Source organism: Saimiri boliviensis, chromosome 8 (assembly GCF_048565385.1).
Source record: "Saimiri boliviensis isolate mSaiBol1 chromosome 8, mSaiBol1.pri, whole genome shotgun sequence".
NCBI lineage: Eukaryota > Metazoa > Chordata > Mammalia > Primates > Cebidae > Saimiri > Saimiri boliviensis.
The window spans coordinates 101,781,473-101,807,708 of NC_133456.1; the positions used below are offsets into that span (position 1 = coordinate 101,781,473).

At 37.5% G+C, this 26,236-nt stretch overlaps 1 protein-coding gene across 1 annotated transcript in view; it reads right to left on the reverse strand.

Annotated features, from left to right (window-relative positions):
* Positions 1-26,236, reverse strand: part of PLXDC2 (plexin domain containing 2) — a 422,459-nt gene that overhangs the window by 23,221 nt on the left and 373,002 nt on the right. Inside the window, exon 13 of the mRNA XM_003930659.4 lies at positions 11,262-11,422. Coding sequence (XP_003930708.2) covers positions 11,262-11,422 — 161 coding nt within the window. The remainder of the gene's footprint in view (positions 1-11,261; positions 11,423-26,236) is intronic.

A 26,236-nucleotide genomic window follows, 5' to 3' on the forward strand; every position in this document is an offset into this window, starting at 1 on the left:
ATCTCTGTTGTCCGTATCCTACTCATTATTCATTTCACTCCCAGGATTTTCTCTGAGTGTGGGCCACTGTCATGGAAGATGGCCTTGGCAGGTCAGTTTTGAGAATTTCTTGTGCTATACTGCTTCAGCCCCTTCAGAAATTCTTACACAGGTTGCTTGCGCTCACCTGCAACTGGAGTGGGCACCTGTCCCTCTCACTTCTGCTGCTGTTCTCACACGGGCCTGCTGTTTCCCAAGCAATGCCTATTGGCTTATTTTGTTGTTCTCCTGCTTCAGGCCTGCTAGACACCTTGTGGATTTCCTTTGTTTGCTCTCACATAAAAACCAACAACATTCGGGTCTTGTGACTACTGGTGGTTTGTTATTATTGGAGTATTTAGAGCTGATGCTTGCAGTTTGGCCACAAACTGTCAGCTAATTTTGTTGTAAATATTGTCCACAGGTTTTTAAAAATATGAGGCCTAGCTGTTCTATCTGTTTTTATGTGGATATTTAGGAAAATTAAAAAAAATATATATGCTGCTTTCATTGCCATCAACTTTCCAGAATCTTTCGTCAGCATTCCTTCTGACATTTAAGGGACAAGGACTCTTTTTGCATTTACTGTTAAATCACTTTCCTCATTACCATAAAATCTTCAACAAATTAATCTGCATGAAATGTTTCTGAAAATATTTAAATATTTTACTATTATAACCCTCTTTCATTAAAAAGAAAAAAATATATAGGCAATTGTTCTACTATGTGCTGAGATTAATTAATAAATGTGTGTGTGTTCATATATATGTTTAACTTGGAGATCAATAAGAGATAAAGAATCATGCTAAGAATCTACCTAAGTGGTTATAGCTTCCTCTTAGCTCATCCTGATCAAGATTGAAGATTTCCATCCTTTCTATGTTAGAGAAACAAATTTGCATGTCTTGGATGTAATTCAACTACATCATTTATGAACACATAGGGGTTTTAACTTTAATGAAGTCTGTGTTTGCTATAGTTAAGAGAACAAGTAAGAAGGAAAAAATGCTTTGTCCATCAGCAGCAGTTATATTATAAAGACACTGATGATCACAGATTCTAATAAAATAGAAATGGAACAAACGCCAATTTAAATTTCAGGAAAAAAGGTGAAAGTAAATACTTAAAAATTCTCTTATGCTGTTTAGCCAAGAGGGAAGGAAACAGGGTAAGTAGCAAAGGTGGTTTTGAATAACCAGAGCTTACATGCTATACTCAAAGCTCTCAGAGTCGTCAATCTTAGGAGAAAGGAAAGAAAATATAGAAATAGAAACCAAATCACAAAATGGCTTATTCGTAGGTAGAAAACGCCAAGTATGCTACTCCTAACTATTTGCAGAAAGCATGCATATCTAATCATCAATTTATTCTCTCAGTAAAATTTTAAAAATTTGTTAGTGAATGTATATACCACTATGTATGCATAAAAATTAAAAATTAAAAAAAAAAAAACCCTAAAAAGAAATTTGTGAAAAGGACATAAGAGAAAGTGAAGAATAGTACCTTGCATCTCTGGCTCTGTGTTACTTTCTCCTGTTTCAAGTAACTCTTTATTGAAAAAGATTTGCTTAAGGCACTTTATATCATTGTTACGTTAATGATTACTTCATTGTTTTTATGCAGGCTTTCCACTAAGGGCAAACCTGAGCCTTGCTTGCTCTGCAGTGACCTGAGCATGAAATCTGAGACACTACCCAATACCACCAACTTCTATAAAAGGGCAAAATAAATAGGGTGGGCATTTCCCATACTTATTAACTCTTTCTAATCTCTAAATAGGAGAACTATAGTCTTCCTTGCTGTTCGTGTTTGTGTCATTTTTTGTCTTGGGTTACTAACAACAACAACAACACAAGATTCCTCCATTAACTGTAAGCATGCACACAGCATGCCTTCTAGTTCACTGTAAATTTTTGCATCTTGATGAAACATATACAATACTGGGCAATCAGAATACCCTAGATTTACAGGGAGAGGTGAAGCTGAAATTAATTCTAATTGAACCACATATAGTGTCTAAATATCCTCTAAGAAGCCCTTGATAACGGGGCCTTCTTGTATGCTTAAGTACAGTGGTGATGAACAGCTTATGACTCAGGAAGCCTGTTGTATCTTTGAGTACCTCTGAGTGTCAGAAAGTCTTTACAAAGTCTTTACAATGAGTCGGTATTTGAATCTTCACAACTTCTCCCCAGAGATCCGTGTGTCCCTTCCTTGGATCTATCCAGCATAAGTCATCTACCTTGGCCTAAGTTTTAAGTCTTCACTGTTCTTAGTCAGCCTCCACTGAACACAGTTGAGGCTATGTTCCTTTAAAAATATGGGGTACTTACTCTTCCCTCTACAAGAATGGACTCTGCTTCTTTTAAAAAAGTGCTATCCTGCTTTTCATAAAAACTATGATACATTTTGAATTGACAACTACAATTACAAACAAATTCCACATTTTGAGATTACTTGTGACTAAAATTCAATGTTCAGTGTCTATTCTGGTGCTGTATCAAATTTTCTCCATATTAAACTTATACATATTCAGGATTCAAGTCCAGTTATAAGCCACTGAACCACAGTGAGATATTTCAAGGACAATACCAAGGGAAAAACTGAGAAAAAAAGGAAATAACATAAATTCAGACATTAAACAAGAAAAAATCTGATACACTTTTGAGAAGATTAAATCTTATTACAAATCTAGGTGCATAATATTTCTTAATAATTATTACTTACTTTATTTTTATCAAAGAAAATATTTTCTTCCTTTTTAAAGCATATATCATTTTTCCTTCAAAGGCTGTCCCAAGGATAACATTTAGTATAGTCTCAGTGTTAAAAAATTTGTGGGGGGGGTGGTGCTGGTGCAGTGGCTCACCCCTGTAATCCCAGCACTTTGGAAGGCAGAGGCAGATGGATCATTAGAGGTCAGGGGTTTGAGACCAACCTGGCAAACATGGTAAAACACTGTCTCTACTAAAAACACAAAAATTAGTCAGGCAGGATGGTGGATGCCTGTTATCCCAGCTACTTGGGAGGCTGAGGCAGGAGTCTTACTTGAACCCAGGAGGCAGAGGTTACAGTGAGCCAAGATTGCACCATTAAACTTCAGCCTCAGCTACAGAGCGATACTCCATCTCAAAAAAAAAAAAAAAAAAAAAAAAAAAAAAAAAAAAAAAGAAAGAAAGAAAAAAGAAAAAAGAAAGACAGAAAAGAATAGCCAAGTAGCTTTTAATCTATTTAAAATTTATTTCACCTATAGTAATTTTAAGTATTACATTAATTAGAATGAAAATGTAATAATCAGCTGAAAGTAGAGAATACAGTCATAGAGTAATTCTGAACCTATATTCGCTTATTATGTGACGTAAGACAGGATGTACGAATTTTGCATTAAAAATTACTTTGTTTCTATTGAGAAAGTTTTTATAAAGGGATTACCACAAGATCATGTAGTAAAATAATCTTAATCCATTTTCAAACTAAAAATGCCATTGGTTGTTCATTTTTAATAAAATTACAAAAAGCATGATTACAACCATCATTTATAATACATTATTTTTGTTGATATTCCTTAGATTACATTTTAATTTTCTTACAGTTACAAATAACTCCAGTATTACTTATAAACCAGGGCATGCCAGAATAATCAACTAATTTAGTTTAGTTGTTTTGTATTTTTGCTAGAAAAAAAAAAAAAAACACACTAAGTGGAATTGGTAAAAAAGAATAATCTTGTAATTGAATACTCATTTTTACTGTGACGCACTAATTATTGCTAAAATTAAATTTTCTATTATTTGTCTTCACAATAGAATGCCTTAAGTATTTATTTTAACAAAGTGCAATTACCAATGTCACACGGAAGAAATTATGCAACAGTTGATATTGTCAGTAGAGTAATCTCTTCAAGAGGTAACAGAAGAAAAGAATCAGAATACTTAAAACATATATCATGTCCTTAAAATGACATAAATCAGGCTTACACATGCCCAAGTGAACTGTAGCTTTGCCGATTTTCATTTATTTATCCATCTGACTTCTTATCATCTATTAAGAACCTTTCTGTATTATCTATCTATCATTCTATCTATCCATCCATCCATCCATCTATCCATACATGGATTTTCATGGTCTTATGTATCATTGAAATAATTAGATAGGCAATTAATTTAAAAAATTAGAACAGATTAGTATAAGATAGGTTATTCAGTATTTCCAATAATTTTCCCCAACTAAAGGAAGAAATTATTTCATTAAATTAGAAACACTATTACAGTTTCAGCAATTTAAATGAAAATGTGTTACCCAGAAGAGTAAATTAAGAATGACAAATATAAAAGAAATCTTATTTTGGTGATTACATATATACAAAGCAATCACCATGAAGCTTAACCAATGTCTCTAAAGCATTCACCGATGTTCATGAATAAAAGTTATAGCATCTTAGAACAGAAATTCAGAAAAGAAAATCACTGACATACATAGAGTGTCTCTTTTGCTCAAGTGAGCCAGTTTCACCTATTTTTCTCTATATTTTTCTATATTTCTAGAAAACTGTCATCTACTAATATAGTTCCTTTAATAAGAGCTATGTCAAACCATGTCAGATGTGTTTTGCCTAATCTTTCTTTCCTTGCAGCAGTTTGTAAAAAATAAATACCATCTTTTGCTTCATCTAAGAAATACAAATAAAAAGTGTTTTGTTTCAATGAATCATTTTTTTCCCCTTGAGTTTTCCTTAAAACTGAAATAAGACTAAGAAATACCATAAGAGCAAAACTCAATTATTAAACATATGTGACTTCAAGACAAAAAAAATTTGTGGTTCTATGAAGCTATTTCCCTGTGAACTATATAGGTTCGTCCACGGATCCCATCTTCCTAACTTCCCAAGTGCGATCCCTCTAGCAGCTGGAAAGCAAGATGCCAAACTCTTAGCAAACACTTTTTTCTCCCCAGCAACCTCTGAATTCTTGCCTGGCTCCTTCTTCTGGCTGGTTTCCTGGTGGTACTATTAATTGCCAGGAAAAGTTGAAGGCCACAGCTGCCTGTGTTTCTTTAATCATATTCTCCATGGGTTCTTGCAATCCAGAAATATTTATTGGGATGAGGAATCTGCTTGAGTGGTGAAAAGCTTAAAAGAGTCTTGCTATGATGCTGTGTAGGTGCTCAGGCTACAGGGCCAGGGCGAGGAATTCTAGTTTGATGGCTTGGCTCTGTAACCAGGTGCAATAGGATCCAAGCAAATCGTTTCACCATCCTGAGTATTTCTGCCTTGGACCTGATTCCCACAAAGGGGTAGAAAGGATACTGTCCACTTAGGTTCCAGGAACAGATGTCTTATCTCTGCTGGTTTAAACTTATCTGGATTTTATAATCTCTACAACCATACAGCTGGGTTGTATAGCTACAAGAGTTGTATGAATCACCTTTTGAAATGTGAATATTGGTTGAAGATTGTGTGGAATCATTTTTATATAAAATACATGTCTGTACTATAGAGAATAAAGTAAAACTAATATAAATTTTTAGCCCTCTAGGAAATTTACTTGCGAGAGATAATTGGAGAATTCATCTACTTATTTTGGGAACGTGACACAATCCCTAGGTTGCACACAGGCAGAAGTTTGCTTTTGCTTTGGTATCCCGATTTTACTGATAGAAAATACAAGGTACTTCCAGTAAAGGCAGACATTTTAGTGCCCTGGAAATAATAATTTAAAAAGCATGATATGAACTATGACTGGTATTTAGACATTTATGCCCAGATTTTATTACGAAAATAACTTATAATTTCTAATTCAGGCACACTTAAAGAATGGTGAGAGTGTTTCCACATCAGGAAAATAAACTATAATTATTATTATTTTGAGACAAGAGTCTCAATCTGTCACCCAGGTTGAAGTACAGTGGCATGATTTTGGCTCACTGAAACCTCCTTCTCCCAGGTTCAAGTGATTCTCTTGCCTCAGCCTCCTGAGTAGCAGGGACTACAGGCACACACCACCATGCCTACTTAATTTTTGTATTTTTAGTAGAGACAAGGTTTGACTATGTTGGCCAGGCTGGTCTCGAACTCCTGACTTCAAATGACCTGCCCATGTCGGTCTCCCAAAGTGCTGGGACTATAGGCGTGAGCCATTGCACCCAGCCTAGGAAAATAAACTGTTTTGGAGAGCAGCCTTTTTAAAATTTATTTACTTAATTTTTTAAAATAAATTTGTATCTAGAGCTCCATAAAAAGTTCTATGATAAAATAATGATGATGATAATACCACCTATTATCAAATTGCAAGTTCAGACGTAAATATCGTAATATATCACTGATTATTTGAGTAGTACCTTAATGCTCAAAAAAGGTAACTTTTTTGATGGGGTCTCACCCTGTTTGTTACCCAGGCTGGAGTGCAGTGGTGAGATTTCAGCTCACTGCAACCTCCACCTCCCCAGCTTAAGCAATCAAAAAAGGTAACATTGTTCGAGCAATCAAAAAAGGTAACATTTTATCCAATATTTTAGAGTGACTGCCTCTTTTGTAAAACTCATCATTCAAAGTGAAATCCACAACTAACTTAAAATGTGTTTATCATTTGTCTCCACCCACTGGAATGTAAACTCCTTGAAGGAAAGGATGATCTTGCTCATTTTGCTTACCAGTGTACTGTGGGGACTTGGTGCATAATAGAAGCTCAACAAATATTAAATACATGAATGAGTGACTGGTCAACATATCAGTTGGCTTTGGCAGGCTTCTGCCTCCTCATAATCTCCTTCTTTCCCTCTTGCTAAAAACCAGTAGATGGCCTACTTTTAAAAAAATATGGAACCAACTCTTCTTTCTAATTCTTTCTTTCTGCCAAGTTTTCTCTACAAACCACCATCCAATAGAAACATACTGTGAGCCACACGTATAATTTAAAAAATAACTAGTGTCCATTTAAGAAGTAAACACAAACAAAATTAATTGTAATAAATCCTATTTAATCTAAGCTTATCCAAGATACTATCATGTGAACATGTAATTATACAAAAATTATTGATGAGAGAGTGACATTATTTTTTGTACTCAGACTTTAAAATCCAGTGTGTGTTTTACACATACCTTGTTTTTCATTAATCACATTTTAAGAGCTCAACAGTCCACATAGCCAGCAGCCACATATCGACAGCACCTAGATCATACAGGTGTGCCCAGTGTAGTCGCAAAAGGGGGCCTTACGAGGAGGCTGGAGGGTCAACATTAGTTGTAGGAGATAAGACGGTGGGAACAGAAGTTAGAAGGATATGAGAAGAAACCCTGAGCCAAGGAACACCTGCAGCATTCAGAAGCTGAAAATGGCAATGAAATGATTATCCTCTGAAACCTCCAGAAGGAATCAGCCCTGTCAATATCCTGATTTTAGCACTTCTGACCTCCGGGGCTATAAGGCAAGTGTGTGTTATTTTAAGTAACTAGGTTTGGGTCAATTTGTTACAATAGCAGTAGAAAACTAACACACAGTCTTCATTTGGGTGGAACAAGGTCGATTTTGACATCTAGGCACGTGTTAGAGTCTCAGTGCATCCCGAGTTACCGCTTCACCACATAAGAGGCAGTCAATAGAAAGCTACTGAATGAATGTTGAATAGAATAGAATACAAACATTAAAATGATGTTTACAAAGCCATCATAATAAAACAGAAAAATGTTATTAAAAAACAATTGGCATTACAGTGCAATCACCACTGTATTAAATGGGCAAACATCAAATTATGTATATAAAAATTCCAGAAAAAAAATAAACTATTAATAGTCATCATTTCTGCATGCTGGAATTATAAATGACTTTTCCCCCTTCCTTTTACATTTTTGCATTGTTTCAATTTTTTATAAAGAATGGTATCATTTTCATAAAAGAAGAAAGCACATCAATTTCATTTAAAAAGTAGACAGGAACATAATATAAAATATAAAAGGCAGTGAAAAGAATGTTATTATATTCAGTTCCTTCATTTATGCATCAACGATTCTAATGTAACTAATAATTCAAAATCTTCAAAGTCATACATCTTTGTATCACAAACTGCATGGTCATCGCGGATCTGTTTTGACTATGCAAATAGTGGTCAGCTTTACTAATACTAAAGTTATGGTTATCACCTTCCAAAAATCAGCTGCTGACTGGGACTGTGAGCTGCATGGCCCCAGCAGCGTGTCAGAGAGGTAGTGATTTAAGCAGATGCTAACAATTGACTCCACAGGAAGGAAATAACTCAAGAGGAGAAAAGCTGGGAGACCTGCTGAATGAATCTGCTTCACTTACATGTGAAAAGAAGAAAGAGTTATTTTTAGAACTATGGCTCTTTGACCTTGGATAAGTCATTCCAATCCTCTGAGCCTCACTCAGTCTCTCCCTTTGTGTTAGAAGAGTATAGAACTAAATTATCTTTAAGATTCCATCTAGCTCTAATATTCTATAAATGCATGTGTATGTATACACATGCAAACACACTCCACACATTTGGACATACAGGCTCTGAGACATAAGACAATGAGACTAATACTCAAAACAATATTCCACTGTTTTGCAATCACACGGGGGTTGCCTTGAACCAGCTTTAACTAGGTCCTTCATGCTGTGCAATTTGCCGCTAATACCATCACCATCAGATATTTCACAGTGTCTTCTTTTTCACCATGTCAGAAAATAAACTGCACAGTTTGAAAAGGCTTAGACATGTGAGGGGTTACGGCAGTAGCAGCAGCCTGAGGTCTGCCTAGTCCCTGAGGCTTTCTAGCTTGTCACTCAGCAGCTCTTTGAAGAATGCATGTGTAACTTTGAGAAGGTTGTCTACTTTCTTCCAAGAAAATCAAGCACATTAACAGAACTTAATATCAGATTTCCAATTCAGAGCTATGCCTGATAGTATCTCAATTTCTGATATCAAATGAAGACACCATTTCTGGAATATGTCTTAGATGAAATTTCACTGGAAATCTGAAACGTCCTAGGATATTTATGATGAACATTTTTTCCAGGAATTATTGGCAGTATTCCTATTTTTCAAAGGAAACCTAAGTGATTTAATCCAAATCTTAAGGTACTTACAAGTCTTGCAGGATGGAATAAATCATGTGCATATTGAACTCTAATGCAAAACAGAAAGATTAATGCCAGAGACAAGTAGGGGTGTATCCCTGCAGATAGAGTTTCAGAAGAGCGAGAGATTATACCCAGCTGCTGAGGCAGGAAGATAGTCTAGGAAAGCTTATGGGGTACACGGTATCAAAGGCCTTTGGCTCCTGAATTCAAGAACTAATATGGGAAGGGATGATTTTTTTTTTTTTCTAGACAAGAGTCTCATTCTGTCACCCAGGCTAGCACAGTCATGGCTCACTGTAACCTTGACCTCCTGGGCTCAAGCAATCCTCCCATTTCAGCCTCCCAAGTAGTTTGGATTACAGACATGCACCACCATGCCCCATTCACTTTTTCTATTTTTTGTAGTGATGATATTTCACCATGTCGCTCAGGCTGGTCTCGAATTTTTGGGCTCAAACAATCTGTCTGCCTCAGCCTCCCGAAGTGCTGGGATTACAGACGTGAGTCACCATACCTGATCAGGAGGAATTTTTGATGGAGGAACTAGAATGAGCAATGTCTTTGTGGCAAGGAGAATTTGGGGTAGGTACAGAGATGAACAAAGCGTGAGATTTGACAGCAATGCCAACTCAGATTGGGGAGCCCAGGGAATAAAGGTGAAATGACACATAAGATTGAGAGTGCCAAGGCCTTGAGTGCCCAAAGAAGGAAAAGGAGGATGGCACTTGATTCTATAGACAGTTGCCAGCTATCTAGGATGTTTAAGAAATTGTTTGATTCGCATTTATTCACCCTTCCCCATTATAAAGGGTACAGGCAATTTTAACTCTGTAGTTTAAAAGGCATTATAATTTCTCACTCAACAAGTGAACATAATTCCAAGCAATTTCTGTGTGTCATACAATGAATAATTCTAATTACGTGTTTGAAATTCTGCAAGAGATTTCCCTTATTGCTTTATTATTTCTAGTTCTATTTAGTGTTGGAAGAGTCATTCCATTCAAATGTTAGAGTCAGAGGTTCACATGCAGCCGGGCATGGTGGCTCACGCCTGTAATCCCAGCACTTTGGGAGGCCAAGGCTAGAGAATCACTTGTGATCAGGAGTTCAAGATCAGCCTGGCCAACATGGCAAAACCCCGTCTCTACTAAAAATATAAACATTAGCTGGGTGTGGTGGTGCTTGCCTGTAGTCCGAGTTGCTCAGGAGGCTGAGGCATGAGAATCGCCTGAACCCAGAAGGCAGAGGTTGCAGTGACCTGAGATTGTACCACTGCACTCCAGCCTGGGTGACAGAGTGAGAGTCTGTCTTAAAAGAAAAAAAAAAAAGCCGTATATGCATGGGGCCCAGGAAACCCAACCTTCTGGAGGAGAGAGGTGACTTGGTCACACAGACACACAGACTGTATCTACTGGTCTCCAGGCTTCCTGGTTTCAGCCTTTTAGACCCCAGGGCTTAGTCATGGCTCCTTATGCATAGTCCCTTGTCTTCCCCACTGTTGACTCCTCAGCAGTGGCAATAAACCAATGTACATGAAGACATAACACTGATTCAGCACAGTGCTCTCACTGTGTGTCTGAGTGTGTGCATATGTGTGTCTGTGCATTTATATATAAATGTACAAATGTACACACATGATGCAAAATGGCAACAGCACATACCATTACTTTATTTTTTATAGCTGTCATTTTGTAGTCAAAGCCATATTTTTTTCCAGTTTGTGAGCATTTTGAGAAGAGGCCCACCATATTCAATCACGCACACAGCCAATACTCAATTAGCGTTCAATGAGCAATCGACTTAACCTAAGTCTTTAGCGTCCCAGAAACATAGTATTTCCTCCCAGGACAAGGAGAACAGCTGGTTAACATACTTGGTATGAAAGGACCCAAAGGTATGGTTCTCATTTTCCTCTGGATCTCAGAAAGACAAGATAGTTTATGTCTTTAAAAGCTCCAGAGATAAGGTAATTGGACCCATCATCTGCAAGCAATCTATCCACATGTACGTGTGTGCGTGGGTGACTGCATACATGTGTGTGAAATCAGAAAGCTCGAGATTGAAAAATGGAGAAATCATGTGCTAAACATTAAATCCAGGTGGTGTTAGCAAATGGATACAGTTCATCAACTGGTGTGGTTATCATGTGTTAAACTCAACACTTACCTCAATAAAGAAGATGCTGGCTGCTGATGTTGGATGGTGATACATATACACTGTCACAAGGATGGCTGTGGCTATAATGAGGACCAGGATGAGAATTCCAACGATGAGGCCAGCGTGGAGGCTTCCCCCTTTCTTCTCAGCGGCACTGTCATCTGTAGAAGCTGAAAGAACATCCCAGCTGTCAGGACCTTCATGAGTTTACCCTTAAGTTTGCATTTTCATCTAAGGAGATATTTGTGCTTTTATTAAAATACAACAGGGCTTTTACTTGCTGTACAACTTTTCTGCAACACCAATTTAACCGGTGAGGTGCTCTTCATAAGGGCAATGAAAGAACTGTAGGATTCATGAGTAAAAAGGCATTTTTCACTGTGCTTTATTTTTATTTTTTGAGACAGAGTTTTGCTTTTGTTGCTCAGGCTGGAATGCAATGGCACGAGCTTGGCTCACTGCAACCTCCACCTCCCATGTTGAAGTGATTCTCCTGCCTCAGCCTCTCGAGTAGCTGGGATTAAAGGCATGAGTCACCACACCCACCTAATTTTGTATTTCTGGTAGAGATGGGGTTTCACCATGTTGGTCAGGCTGGTCTTGAACTCCTGACCCCAGGTGATCCACCCACCTCGGCCTCCCAAAGTGCTGAGATTACAGGCATGAGCCACTGCTCCTGGTCTGTTTTCAAATTTCTAGTTGGATATGCAAAATGAATAGCTTTTATCCTCAAAGTACTGTGGGAAACCTCAAACTCTAATTAACTACACACTAAATTTAAGTTTGATTTTTCTCATTACACCAACAAAGTTTCCTATGGAAAAACTGATTAATTTTGAAAGCTCCTCTCATTTTCTTTTTTTTTTTTTTTTTCTTTTCTTTTCTTTCTTTCTTTTTTTTTTTTTTTTTTTTGAGACAAAGTTTTGCTCTTGTTACCCAGGCTGGAGTGCAATGGCGCGATCTTGGCTCACCACAACCTCCGCCTCCTGGGTTCAAGCAATTCTCCTGCCTCAGCCTCCTGAGTAGCTGGGATTACAGGCACGCACCACCATGCCCAGCTAATTTTTTCTATTTTTAGTAGAGATGGGGTTTCACCATGTTGACCAGGATGGTCTCGATATCTTGACCTCGTGATCCACCCGTCTCGGCCTCCCAAAGTGCTAGGATTACAGGCTTGAGCCACCACGCCCGGCCCCGCTCCTCTCATTTTCTATAGGAAATTTTAAATTGAAGAGTATCAGGCATCTCTCGGTAAGCTACACAGGCATTTTCAGAAGACTGTACGTGAGCTCCAAGCATAATTTGTGAAAAGTGTGTTTTAAACAGAAATGCTCTTTAAAAGTGTAACACATGGATGCTAAATGACCCTCAGATAGTTTTGATCACTATCTAAAGGGAACACCTCAGCAGAGGAAAATGTTCCACTACACCACAGACCAATACCATTTCCTGTAATTTTTACTGAGATGCTTTCCACTGTGGTACACATTTTCAGGGCTACCAAAGGGAGGAATTTAATTTCTAAAGTAATAACTATCCTAACCAAAGCCAACCAGCCACATACAACTAATCTCTAAAGTCTTCTTTTGTTCTAAAATTCTGTAATCATTGATGATTATTCAGGCATTTAGAGATCTTCCTCAAATATTTGCGGCAGGTAACCGTATCTTAAGTGCACCGCATGACTGATATTCTGAATCATGAGATAATTCTTTAAGATGTACAGAAGTTTCAGAACAGTGACCCTCAATTTCTTCCCCTTTCTTTCTTTTTTTCTTTCTTTCTCCTTCCTTCCTTCCTTCCTTCTTCCCTCCCTCCCTCCCCTCCCCTCCCCTCCCCTCCTCGCTCCTCCTTTCTTTCTTTCTCTTTCTTTTTTTTCCCTCTCAGACAAAGTCTCACTCCACTGCCAAGGCTAGAGTGCAGTGGTGCGATCTCGGCTCACTGCAACCTCCACCTCCCAGGTTAAGGCAATTCTCCTGCCTTGGCCTCCTGAGTAGCTGGGACTACAGGCATGTGCTACCATGCCCAGCTAATTTTTGTACTTTTAGCAGAGATGGGGTTACACCATGTTGGCCAGGCTTGTTTTGAATGCCTGACCTCAAGTGATTCACCTGCCTTGACCTCCCAAAGTGCTGGGATTACAGCTGTGAGCCACTGGGTCCGGCTCCAATACTTTCATGACCAATTTATCTCTGTTATTTTTATCCTTTGCCTCTATGTTGTAAACACTTTTTTTTTTGGTCTATTAAACTTCATTTAATAAGCACTGATTTCTTTATTTCACATTTTTTAAAAAAGAAAAAACAAACAAACATGGATGTCCATCACAATGTGTGGTCTACATGAACTGACGGAATTCCACATAAAGTGGAGAAACATGACTTCCTAATTCTTGCCATCTCTCCTCTGCATTTTCATTGCTTTTGTTTACTCTTTGCTTGAGAACTGTTGCTGGTGTTCAGTGATCCTTCTCCAAATCTAGTAAGGCTCAAAATTCCAAAGATTTCCCTTATGTAACAGAAATTCATTAGTGAAAGAAAATCAAATGTAGAGTAATTCATTATATAACAGCTCATTTATACCGTGTCAGGCATAATTGTATTGCTTTGTAAGTACCAAAGCAACAACCCTAAGAGGTAGCCACTATTATTTCTGTTTTATAGGTAAGGAAATCAAGGCATAGGAAAATTTTAAAAATGAACTAGGGTTGCAGGATTATTAAGGTAGAACTGAGCTCAAACACAAGCAGTCTGGCCTCCAAGTCTAAACTCTGGACCTCTGATCAATGCCTCTGTAATGAACACTGGGCTGTAGGTCCTTCTATTTCCTCTTATTTCACGTTGTGAGTTCTTCTAGCAAATAATTTTGTAAAGAATATGATAATTTCAAGCAAAGAAAAAATAAATGGTTAAAGAATTAACATTGTGGCTGGGCACAGTGGCTCACGCCCGTAACTTCGGGAGACTGAGGCAGGTGGATTACCTGAGGTCAGGAGTTTGAGACCAGCCTGGCCAATATGGCAGAAACTCTGTCTCTACTAAAAATACAAAAAATTCACCAGGTGTGGTGGCGGGCACCTTTAATCCCAGCTACTCGGGAGGCTGAGACAGGAGAATTGCTTGAACCTGAAGGCAGGGGTTGCAGTGAGCCAAGATTCTGCCACTGCACTCCAGCCTGGGCAACAGAGTGAGACCCCGCCTCATAAAAAAGAATTATATGCATCTCCAAGATGCCAGAGGCTATGTCTTTAGGCTGGGTCTTAGGTCAGTATCTGCCATCATAAACATTTTTATACGTATTTGGTGGGAAGGTAGGAGGAAAAGAGAGGAAGAAAGAAAAATAAAGCCTGTTAAAAATAGGTTACAGTATTAGAATGACCACATCTCCAATAAAAATCAAATGAGGCTATAATAAATGACCTCATCTGTCTGGTCTTCAGTTAACTTTATCTCCACAGCATGGTCAATAACAATAATTACCCCATAGGGTTGATGTGAAAATTCCACATTTAATACATATAAAGTTCTTAGGAGAGTACCTGACTCATAATAAGCACTTAATTAATACCGAGATATTATATTATTATTGCACTTTTTATATGAGGCAGGTTGAGGCAAATTATACTGTCAGATTCATGACACCATATAAACTATGTTTTTCCCCTTAACATGTGTTGCTTTTAAAAGTTTGGCTTCATTCTACAATATGCTTGTATTATTGCATCTTGTGGAGCTGGCTATTTTCTTATTTTTAGAAGAGTATGACACATTGCTTTCATAGGAAAATAGGATTAACTGAAAATATGACTTTAGGGAAAATGAAGCAAAAAGGAAGCCTTGAGTATTTCTTCAAATCCTTCCCTCCCTCTTTTCTTCGTCTTTCTATCCCTCCATCCCCCTCTTTCTTGTTTTTTATCCTCCGTTCTCCATCCATCCACCCACCCATCCAGGATCTGATTCTATTTCTGGGGTTTGTCTTTGGGCTGGGTCTGAGGTCAGTCCTTTATACACAGCATTCCAAATTTTAGCCCCACAAATTCCAGCCTCACTTCTTCTTCTTCTTTTTTATTTTGGAGACAGGGTCTTGCTGTCACCCAGGCTGGAGGGCTGTGGTGTGATCTTGACTCACTCCTGGGCTCAAGTGATCCTCCTGCTTTTGTCTCCCAAGTAGCTGGGACTACAGGCATGTGCCACCATGCCTGGTCATTTTTTGTAGAGGCAGAGTCTCACTGTGTTGCCCAGGCTGGTCTTGAACTCCTGGGTTCAAGTTTTCCTCCTGCTTCAGCCTCCCAAAGTGATGGGATTACAGATGTGTGCCACTGCAGTAGCCTTACTTCTTCTGTGTGTGGAGGATGGGGGAGGGATGGTCAAGGTATTTGTGAGTTGACCTCAAGTTGCTACTTCCCAAATGAGCCAGAGTACCAGAACGTGTTAAGGAGGCATCCCTTCCCAGGAAGGAAGAAGCGAACAAGGGTCATGTTTTACTTAATAAGAGTCCTTGTCAGAAATAAAATTATTTTTGATGTGCAGGGTATAGGTTGCCAGTCTTTGGAATATAACATCATAACCGGATTGGCACCTTATGTGTGATAAACCTCGATCCCTTTATTTAGACATAAATATTTACTCTCACAATTATTACTTAGTCGTACTTCCAATAATAATTTACTTTTATCATCTCCTTTTTAAAATGTTATTTTACATTTCTATTTTAGATGTTAAAATACCATGGCCATATCTAATAATGCGATTTGTACAGAGTCTAGTTTATGCCTAGCCAAATAACCATTTAATAACATTTTTGATTATTTTAATAAAATAAACAGCCTTCATAGATTCTTAACACTAACCAGAAGACAAAATAAATATCTAAGAGATCTATGAGTATCACATGACTTGATGTGTTGTAACAGAGCAAGTCATTTAAGCAAAAATGTAGCATACTCAACTCCAAAATATTACAAGAGTTTCTTTGTGTCACATACCAACGACTATTTCAAAGTGCTTTAGAGTGATCATCTGAACGGAGTGACCAAAATTACACACGTAGTTTTTGAGAATGCATTTTCCTACCCTCATATTATTTAACTTTTTTTTTCTTTTTTTTTTTTTTTTTTGCTACTGCAATGATTCTACAATTTCCTACACAGTACAAGCATCTCTATTCCAGCTCCTTTCTATGGGCTTTAGGTGAGCATATATTAGCAGGTATTATGATGGCCTAATTAGAGGTTGCTAAATCTGAAGGTACAGGAAGCACTCCATTGATATGCTTTGATTTTAAATTCTTTCACTGCTTGGTTTCCAGTTTAATATCATGCTTGATCAAATGGTACAGATTTTGCATATTTATGGAGATCTGCAGACAGAATTCAGAGTATCCAGGGTATATACTGAAAGGGATAGAAATCATTCTACCATAAAACACATTATGTCCATTGCAGCACTATTTACAATAGCAAAGACATGGAAGCAACCTAAATGCTCATCAACAGTAGACTGGATCAAGAAAATGTGGTACATATACACCGTGGAATTCTATGCAGCCATAAAAAAAGAATGAAATCCTATTCTTTGCAGGAAGCAACATGGAAAGAGGTGGAGGCCATTGTCCTGAGCAAACTAACACAGGACCAGAAAACCAGACACCCTATGTTCTCACTTGCAAGTGGGTGTTAATCATTGAGTACATATGGACACAGAGAAGGGAGCACCAGATACCAGAGCCTACCTGAGGGTGGAGGGAGGCAAGAGGATTAAAAAACTACCTATTGGATACTATGCTTATTACCTGGGTGATGAAATAATATGTATACAAACTCCCAGGCTAATTTGCCTATAAAACAAACCTACACACGTACCCCTGAACCTGAAATAAAATCTAAAAAATGATGGGCACCTCAAATGCAAAACTGGAATGTAAAAAGTGTGAGTAAGTGCTTAGTCATGCCCGTAACTGAAGTTTAATTCATTTACCTCGAGGGAAGACTGCTTGAGTGCACCGAGTTCCCTCCTTCAGAAAATACAAAATCTATTGTATTTTCTGAAGGAGGGAACTCGGTGCACTCAAGAACAATCAGCCTGTGGCTCGACTGACTGTTCTTTTAAATTGGCAGATAGAAGTATGTCAAAGACAATTCTGAACTTGCTTAAGGTAGAAACTTCTCAGTAAGCTTGATATGGTTTGACTCTGTGTCCCTACCCAAATCTCTTCTGGAATTGTGATCCCCATGTAGTGAGAGAGGGACCTGGTGGGAGGTGACTGAATCATGAGGGCAGTTTCCCCCATGCTGTTCTTGTGATAGAGAGTTCCAATGAGATCTGATGGTTGAAAAACGGTACTTCCCTCTTCTTTCTCTTTCTGTCCTGCCACCTTGTGAAGAAGGTGCTTGCTTTTCCTTCACCTTCTGCCATGATTGTAGGCTTCCCAAGGCCTCCCAAGCCATGTGGAGCTGTGAGTCAATTAAATCGTTTTTGTTTATAAATTACACAGTCTCAGGGAGTCCTTGATAGCAGTGTGAAAATGGACTTCTACAAAGCTTATCAGAGTCTAGTAGGCATTAGGGGAATATTAAAGAAAAATGAGAAGGAATCTAGTCTTAAGACCTCAACTCTTCCTCTCTTAATACAAACTTCTTACACTCTTTCTTTCATGTCCAAAAGCAAACAAAAACTAAAGAAGCATCTTTCTCACATGCATAGTAAAACATAACACATAGAAAAATTCAAATCTTTAGTCTTTGTTTAGCCTTACACTGTGAATAAAATAAGAGGAATTAATATAGGGCAATAAGAAGCCATAAAATAGGGTCTCCAAGCCAAAAATAGAAATACAGGAATATACTTTAAAAATCTCCGAAGTAAAGGCATTTTTTTTGCACTGTGCTTAAGACATTTTTGATATATAAATAAAGCAGAGAAAATCAATAGTATCAAAGATAATATAGTCTCATCTGACTCAGTGAGTGTCCTGTGCAGTGTTTCTGGCTTTTCAATGCTTTATGAAATGCAGATCAATATTTAGATACAGAGAAGACTGCAAGAACTGTCAATTCTATCAAATCAATCTGCTATTTGGGGGTAAGTTTTAGCTACCATAATAGCAAAGACAGTATATATGTATTATATATATATATATTTTTTTTTGAAATGGAGTCTTACTCCATCTCTGTCACCCAGACAGAGTGTAGTGGCAACCTCTGCCTCTTGAGTTCAAGCGATTCTCCTGCCTCAGCATTCCAAATAGCTGGGATTACAGGTGTGTGCCACCACACCTAGCTAATTTTGTATTTTCAGTAGAGATGGGGCTTCACCATGTTGGCCAGGTCTTGAACTCCCGATCTCAAGTGATCCACGTACCTCGGCCTCCTGTAATTACAGGTGTGAGCCACTGCACCTGGCCAAGATAATATATTTAAAGAAGACATTAAGTACATACTAGAAAATATTTAAGACCTCATGTCAATGTATTTAATTTGGAGCAGTCCATGAATCATGGGAATATAAAGAAGGAGGAAAGATGAAAGAAACAGAGGTAGAAAAAAAAAAAAAAACAGGTGGAAAGAAGAAAGGAAATCCAATATATGTGTGTGTGTGTGTGTGTGTGTGTGTGTGTGTGTGTGTGTGTGTGTATGTGTGTGTGTGTATTTCAAAGTGTAGCATTTAATTTTAAAACTCTATGTCTCCGTGCTGTTTCCATGACTGCTAATATCCCTTAGGATTTACATGCATGTGGCATTGATATTCTGTATTTAGAAGTATAATTCTTCAATATGGCAAAATATTTTAATGCATTGCCAAAATGATCTGTACCTATTATTAAATTTTGCCAACAATTAAAGTCCAGGAATAAAGAAAAAGTAAAATAGAAATATTCTTTGTCTGAAATTTTATTCACTTTAGAACTAACTCTTCTCCTGGGCTTAAAATGAAACACTACAGCCCATAAATTTCATAATATATTAATATCCTTTGGGGGACTGAGAGGCTGATGGGTTGGACAAAGTCATGCACAAATTTGCTCAAAATTCATAAATCTTACACAGACGATGCCAAAATGTTCTCTTTTAGAGCTTCAGAATAAAGTTAAACTATAAATGCTTAAAATGTTAGCATTCCACTTGGGGATTAAAAATGCACACAGACATGACTTTCCCCATGGAATATTACCTAACTCATTTACAAGTGAAAGCATGTAACGAAAGAAATCATGATAAAAGTTTTAAGTAAATTGTACTTCCTTTTGTAAGTTTCCCTCACAACTGATCTCATTTTGTAGCTCATACATTTTCTCTCTTACCTCTTTTACTTTCTGTATACACAATCATGACCTTGACTTCATTAAGAGTTTCCTCTGTTGTTTTATGTCTTTTGAAATTTTCCATAATCCTCTTAGTTCTTTCATTTTCTTAACCACAGTGATACAATTTTTAAAATTCTTACCAGCCTGCCAATCTTATTCTGGTATCAGAGTGCATTAAAACTATTATAGAAGGTATGCTTAATTCATATTAGGTATCATTATGACAATGCATTTACATTAAGACATCGCTGCAGAAGAGGTTCGGGTAATCACTGTGAAAAGATGCAAAAGTGGGTGTACAGAACACATCTAAGGGCATTATGTATGGCGAGACCAGTATCTGGCAAGGGCAGCTTTCCTTTTGCAGTCTCTCCTACTATCGGGCAGCTGTGAGATTCATTCAGGGAAACATAAAAAAGGTTCAGAGCTGAAAGATCTTAGAGTATGACTATCCTTTTAAAAAAACTGTAATGACCTGATAATCCCTTACCTTTTATCTTTGAAAAACGAAGCTGAATAACATTTCTATGAAATAATATTAAAAGGAATACTTGATTCTATCAAAATGAGGGATTTTGGGTAACAGTCACCAAGTGATAGGCTGATCCTAGTCTCATTCAATGACTGGTGCTTTCATGAATGTATATGTGCAGATATCTTAAGGGGAAAGTTTTAAGAGACCAAGTCTGCAGTGAGCTTTGATCCTGCTGCTGCACTCCAGCCTGGGTGACAGAGTGAGACCCTGTCTTTAAGAAAAAAAGGGAAAAGACTGGGCACGGTGGCTCACGCCTGTAATCCCAGCACTTTGGGAGGCCGAGGCGGGTGGATCACGAGGTCGAGAGATCGAGACCATCCTGGTCAACATGGTGAAACCCCGTCTCTACTAAAAATACAAAAAATTAGCTGGGCATGGTGGCACGTGCCTGTAATCCCAGCTACTCAGGAGGTTGAGGCAGGAGGATTGCTTGAACCCAGGAGGCAGAGGTTGCGGTGAGCTGAGATCGCGCCATTGCACTCCAGCCTGGGTAACAAGAGTGAAACTCCGTCTCAAAAAAAAAAAAAAAAAAGAAAGAAAGGGAAAAAAGAGGCTTGTGGTATTTATATGTACTATAAATAAGACCTAAAATAAATATTTAAAATAACTATCATCTTCCACTTTTTATGTGTATATGTGCTCTTCTTTATAATAATCTACCTATTCACATGGTTTTGGCAATCAAGATCTCTGTAACACCAACCTTTAAGGTTTTCCTAACATCAGCTGTCTATACCAAGTTATCATTTTTCTCAATATAAAATATTTTAAAAATTATTATTATTATTTTTGATTCGGAGTCTCTCTCTGTCACCCAGGCTGGTGTGTAGCCGCGTGATCTTGGCTCACTGCAACCTCTGTCTCCTGAGTTCAAGTGATTCTCTGGCCTCAGCCTCTCGAGTAGCTGGGACTATAGGTGCACATATCCATGTCTGGCTCACTTTTTTGTATTTTTAGTAAAGTTGGAGTTTCACCATGTTGGCCAGGCTGGTCTTGATCTCCTGATCTCAGGTGAGCTGCCCACTTTGGCCTCCCAAAATGGTGGAATTACAGGCATGAGCCACTGTGCCCAGCCAAGAATTATTTTTGAAAAATAAAAATAAAATGTATCTCAAAATCTACCAAAAACCCATAGGAAAAAAAATTCTCATACCTAAAATTTTCAGCTAAATATGAAACTAAAGGAGTCATAAATGATTTTCTCTTTTAATTCCATGCCAAGCCCTTGCATGGTTAAGATATTAGGGTTTTTAACTATAGAAACAATTTAGTAGAGTTTTCCTAACAAGGATATTCATAGTGACTATAGAATACCAAAAATAAGCCAATAAAGTACTTTCAAGGTCTGGAGGTACAGAATACAGTGACTCTTCATGCTATTTATTCTATCAATTTTGGAATAAAGTCAGTTATGTTCAAACAGATCATTTATATCCACAACCTGAGATTATAATGATGAATGCTTACTATTTATCAAATCCATCAAGTTTTCTGAACATGGAAGGACAATCCCCTTCACTCTGTTCCTATTGGTGTAGAAAGACAGATTTGTGTCTAAACCACCCGGCTAACATAAATACGGAACCTTCGGGGCTTCCAAGAATAACATCAGCTCTCACATCGTTGGACCTAAAGGACCAGCATCTTTTCAATCCTGTCTCATTTTCTGCAAAATGGACATAACAGTGAGATCAATTTCCTGATGATTGTTCTGAGATGCTTTATAAGCATCTGAGAGGATGCTGTTAAAGTGGTTGGCATTGTGCTTAGAATATAGTAAATCGTCAGTCAAATGGTTGTACTAATGTTGTTAGTGCCGTTGATACTACTTGTTATTCTATTGATTAGTGTAATTTGCTATATTGATTCTTTAGTATTATTGTTAATATTATTATTAACACTCATTAGTATTCTATTTTGATTCCTACCCTCATTCTTCTCAACCATGACTGCACTACCAGAGCAATGAGAAGACTACCTGAAATTATTCATGGAAAGAAGCAATCCATTCCCTCGCTGAAGCTTAGGAGCATGCTGAGTGAAAGCTAGGAAATTTCAGTGAATAGTTCTTCAAGTGGAAAGGCCAAGATCAGTCTCTCAAGCACTTGCACTCACCCGAAGAGAAACACATTGTCCCAAACAGTAGCTCTGACATGGCATATAGAATCCGCAGCCACTATTTGAAAAACAAAAGCCTAGCTTCTGAGGTCTAGTAGTCTACCTAAATAAGATCAACCTTTCAATGGTGATCTGTAAGCAGCTTCTTTGGAAAACTGCAGAATACTTAATCAATCTTAAGTTCTTTAGTGCATGAATTTATGTATAACATTATTAAAAACCTTTGGATCTCCCAAGAAAGCATGAATTAATTTAGTTGCTAGAGATACTCATTTAACCTGTGTGTGTGTGCCTCAGTATTGAAACCTTAGACACTGATGTTCTCAACAACCATACAATCCTTTTGCTTTTTGCTGTGGTTTGATGCGTATTGTAGCTCTCCAGGAAGGTAAATGAGCAGAATTCGATGTATGTGCTGTGTTGCTCAGAGAGACAGAATCAGAAACTGGAAGAAAAAAAAGAATCCCCCAAACCCAAAAGTAACAACGGCAGACTGGTATAGCTTTGAATTTCATTTTAGTTTGTGTTACCAGAACTAATAAATTGTGCCACATAGAATAGAAAGAAAAAAATAAAACCACTGAGCAACGCTTGGTCAGGGTATGTGCATTTCACTGTTTTGCACCAATACTGGCAAAATATGTCTCAAACAATGCCTTTAACATGGACAGAATCAAGCTGCTTAGGAGAATGTGTATTATAAAACTGTATTTATCACACTGACTGCCCCTTAGCTACTGGAGCACCAAGTCTCCTGAAATGTAAAGCTCTGTGTGTTGAATGTAGAGTGGAATACATTTAGTCCAGGCACTGCGCCCTGGTCCTGACCTAACCTGTTCCACCAAACTACCTTTGCAAACAGACTCCCATGTGTGGACGTATGACACTTAAACACAAGTTGTACAGTTATAAGGGCTTTGGTCTCAAAGTGTTGGGGGATGGGATTAGAGAAGAATTAAAGTTCCCTTGGGCTTTAAAACTCTGTGATTTGCTGGCCAGGCACAATGGCTCACATCTGTAATCCCAGTACTTTGGGAAGCTAAAGCCAGAGAAGCACTTGAGGCCAGGAGTTAGAGACTAGCTTGGGCAATATAGCAAGATCCTATATCTAAAAATATTTTTTAAAAAACAAAAAGTAGGTAGGCATGGTAGTTCACACCTGTAGTTCCAGCTACCCAGGAGGCTGAAGTGGGAGGATTGCTTGAGCCCAGGAGTTCCAGGCTGCAGCGAGCCATGATTGCACCACTGCACTGCAGCCTGGGTGGCAGAGTGAGAACTTGCCTCTAAAACTATAAATAAAAATAACTCTATGATTAGGCAAAGTTGATGCTGCTATATTTTTTGAGATACTGGATGGCTTTAATAGGAGAATAGCTAACAAATGACTACATACTCAACTGGACCATATTAGAAGCAACTCTCCTGGCAAGACAGCAGGGTGATGGAGCACAACAGGGCACGCCTGGAAATCAGAGCCTTTGTTGCTGTAGACCAGCTACATTCCTTATAAACCTTTAAGTCAACAAATCACTCAAATCCCTGAGCTTCTGAGACTTCATGTGTAAAATGGGATTACAAATAGTACTTTCTTCTTCGGGTGCTGTCAGGATTAAGTGAGTTAAACATGCAAAGCCCTCAGAAGACTGCCTGTTATATCATTAATAGCTCAATAATTACTAGATAATTTTATCATTATTATCAACTACATGGAAAGATTCTGTGAATAAAGCAAAACATAATCACACAGTCATAAATGTTAAATTTTATGCCTTTTAATTAGAAATGCTGGTTCACTAAGGATAAGCTTTTTTTCTTTCTTTCTTTCTTTTTTTGCTTTGGCTAAGAATTTTAAGAAGCCTGGATGAATTTATTCATGGGAATTGAAAAAACCTATAGTTTATGACAACATATCAAAATATCTCTTTTCTTTATTTTTTTTTATTTTTACAGAAGTCCAATTTGCATGCTTGAAATACATAAATTTTAAATGCACAATTTGCCAAATTTTTATAACTGTATATAGCAAATAAGCATCACCCAAATCAAGATATGAAACTCTTCCATGCTCCCATAAAGTTCTCTTGTCTTCACCTACAGTCCATCCTAACACCCCGACCAATACTGCATAGGCAGCCACTGTGCTGATTTCCATTATTGTAGATTAGCTTGATTTTACTTGAAATTCACATAAATTGAATCATACTACATGTACTCTGCTGTGTCTGGCATCTTTTGTTTAACAGCGTTTTAGGATGCATCCATGGTATTGGATGTATCAGTAGTTTATAATTTTTCTGCTGAATAGTAGTCCTTTTTGTAACACACACTCAATTTTATTCTTCTGTTGATGAACATCTGTACTATTTCCAGTTATTGACAATTATGATTTGAGTTGCTATGAATATTCTCTTAGAAGTGATTTTGTGTGTGTGGATATATTTTCTTTTTAAAGTAAATATACAGAAATGGAATTCTGTCTTAAAAGGGCAGAACTTTATAATATAACAGCCAAAGAGTTTTCTGAAGTGACTGTACAATATCACATTCCAATCAGCAATGTACAGATTTCAAGTACACCATATCCTCATCAGTATTAGTGTTGTGTAGTATTTAGCTATCCTAATGAGCATGATATGCTATCCCATTTAGGTTTTGATTGTTTATTGTTAATTTTTAGGAGTTACTTATATTTTCTGGATATAAATCCTTTGTAATATAAGCGTACTGTAAACGTTTTCTCTTATCTGTAACCTGCCTTTGCATTTTCCTAAAAGAGTTTTTGATGAACACAGGATTTGATTTTTTTTTTTTTTTTTTTTTTTGAGACAGGGTCCTGTTCTGTCACCCAGGCTGGAGCACAGTGAGATGATCATGTCAATTTTTTCCCAGGCTCAAGTGATCCTCCTGTCTTGGGCCATCTACATAGCTGGGACTACAGGCATGTCATTATGTCTGGTTAATTTTTAAGTTTTTTTTTGTAGAGACAGAGTCTTGCTATGTAAGCCAATCTGGTATCCAACTCCTGAACTCAAGTGATCCTTCTGCCTTGGTCTCCCAAAGTACTAGGATTACAGGCATGAGCCACTGCACCCAGATCCAGGCTTTGAATTTTACCTTGAAGTATTTTATATCTTTGACTTTATTTTTCACATGTATTTCTTATATACAGCATGGAGTTGGATCTGGCTTTCTTAAAAGTTAGTGTGATGACCCATGTTTTTAATGGAAGTGTTTATGTTTTTTACATTTAAAATAGTTGCTGGCATGGTTGGATTTGGTCTGCTATTTTGCTATTTGTTTTCTTTGTGTCCATCTGGTATGTGGTCCATTGTTCCTTCTCTCTTACCTTTTTCAGGTTAAACAAATATTCCTTAGAATTCCATTTAAATTCCTCAAATGAATTTTTAGCTGTATGTTTTTGCATTTCTTTTTCTTTAGTGGTTGGTGAGTACATTAATATGTGTTAAAATCACTTGTGGTTGACCCTTTATCCAACAAGTTGTTAATATATTACTGTAAATGAAATGATAACATTTGGGCACAGTAGTTTATAAAACCATTATGAATTAGTTTCAAATATTTAACTGCTACTCAAGCTACATTAAAAATCTTGCACAGTATTATTTGAGCTCTGCCGAATAAAACTAAAGCAAAAATTAGTCTTAATGGAAGCAATGGTAAGTCATTGAAAACCCAGCTGTTTAAAAGAAGATTAAAATAAATTTGCCATCTAATGATTTAAACTACTCTCTTTAAAGTATTATGCCATTTTGAGACTAGCATCTTTTTTCTCTATCAGTCATCAACGTCAATTCCATTTTTTTTTTTTTTTTTTTGCTTAAAGTGGATTAGCATATTACATGAGCAATACGCACGGGTGATACAAGCATGCATGAAAAAAATTTAGTGTTAAAGTCATACAACCTCAAGGAATGCTACCAAGTTTAGGAGGCTGCAAACACACCCTGGTGGGCCCTTTGCACATCAGAAGTTGGCTTCTTTCCTATTCCTAGTTCATGTTTTATGGGTT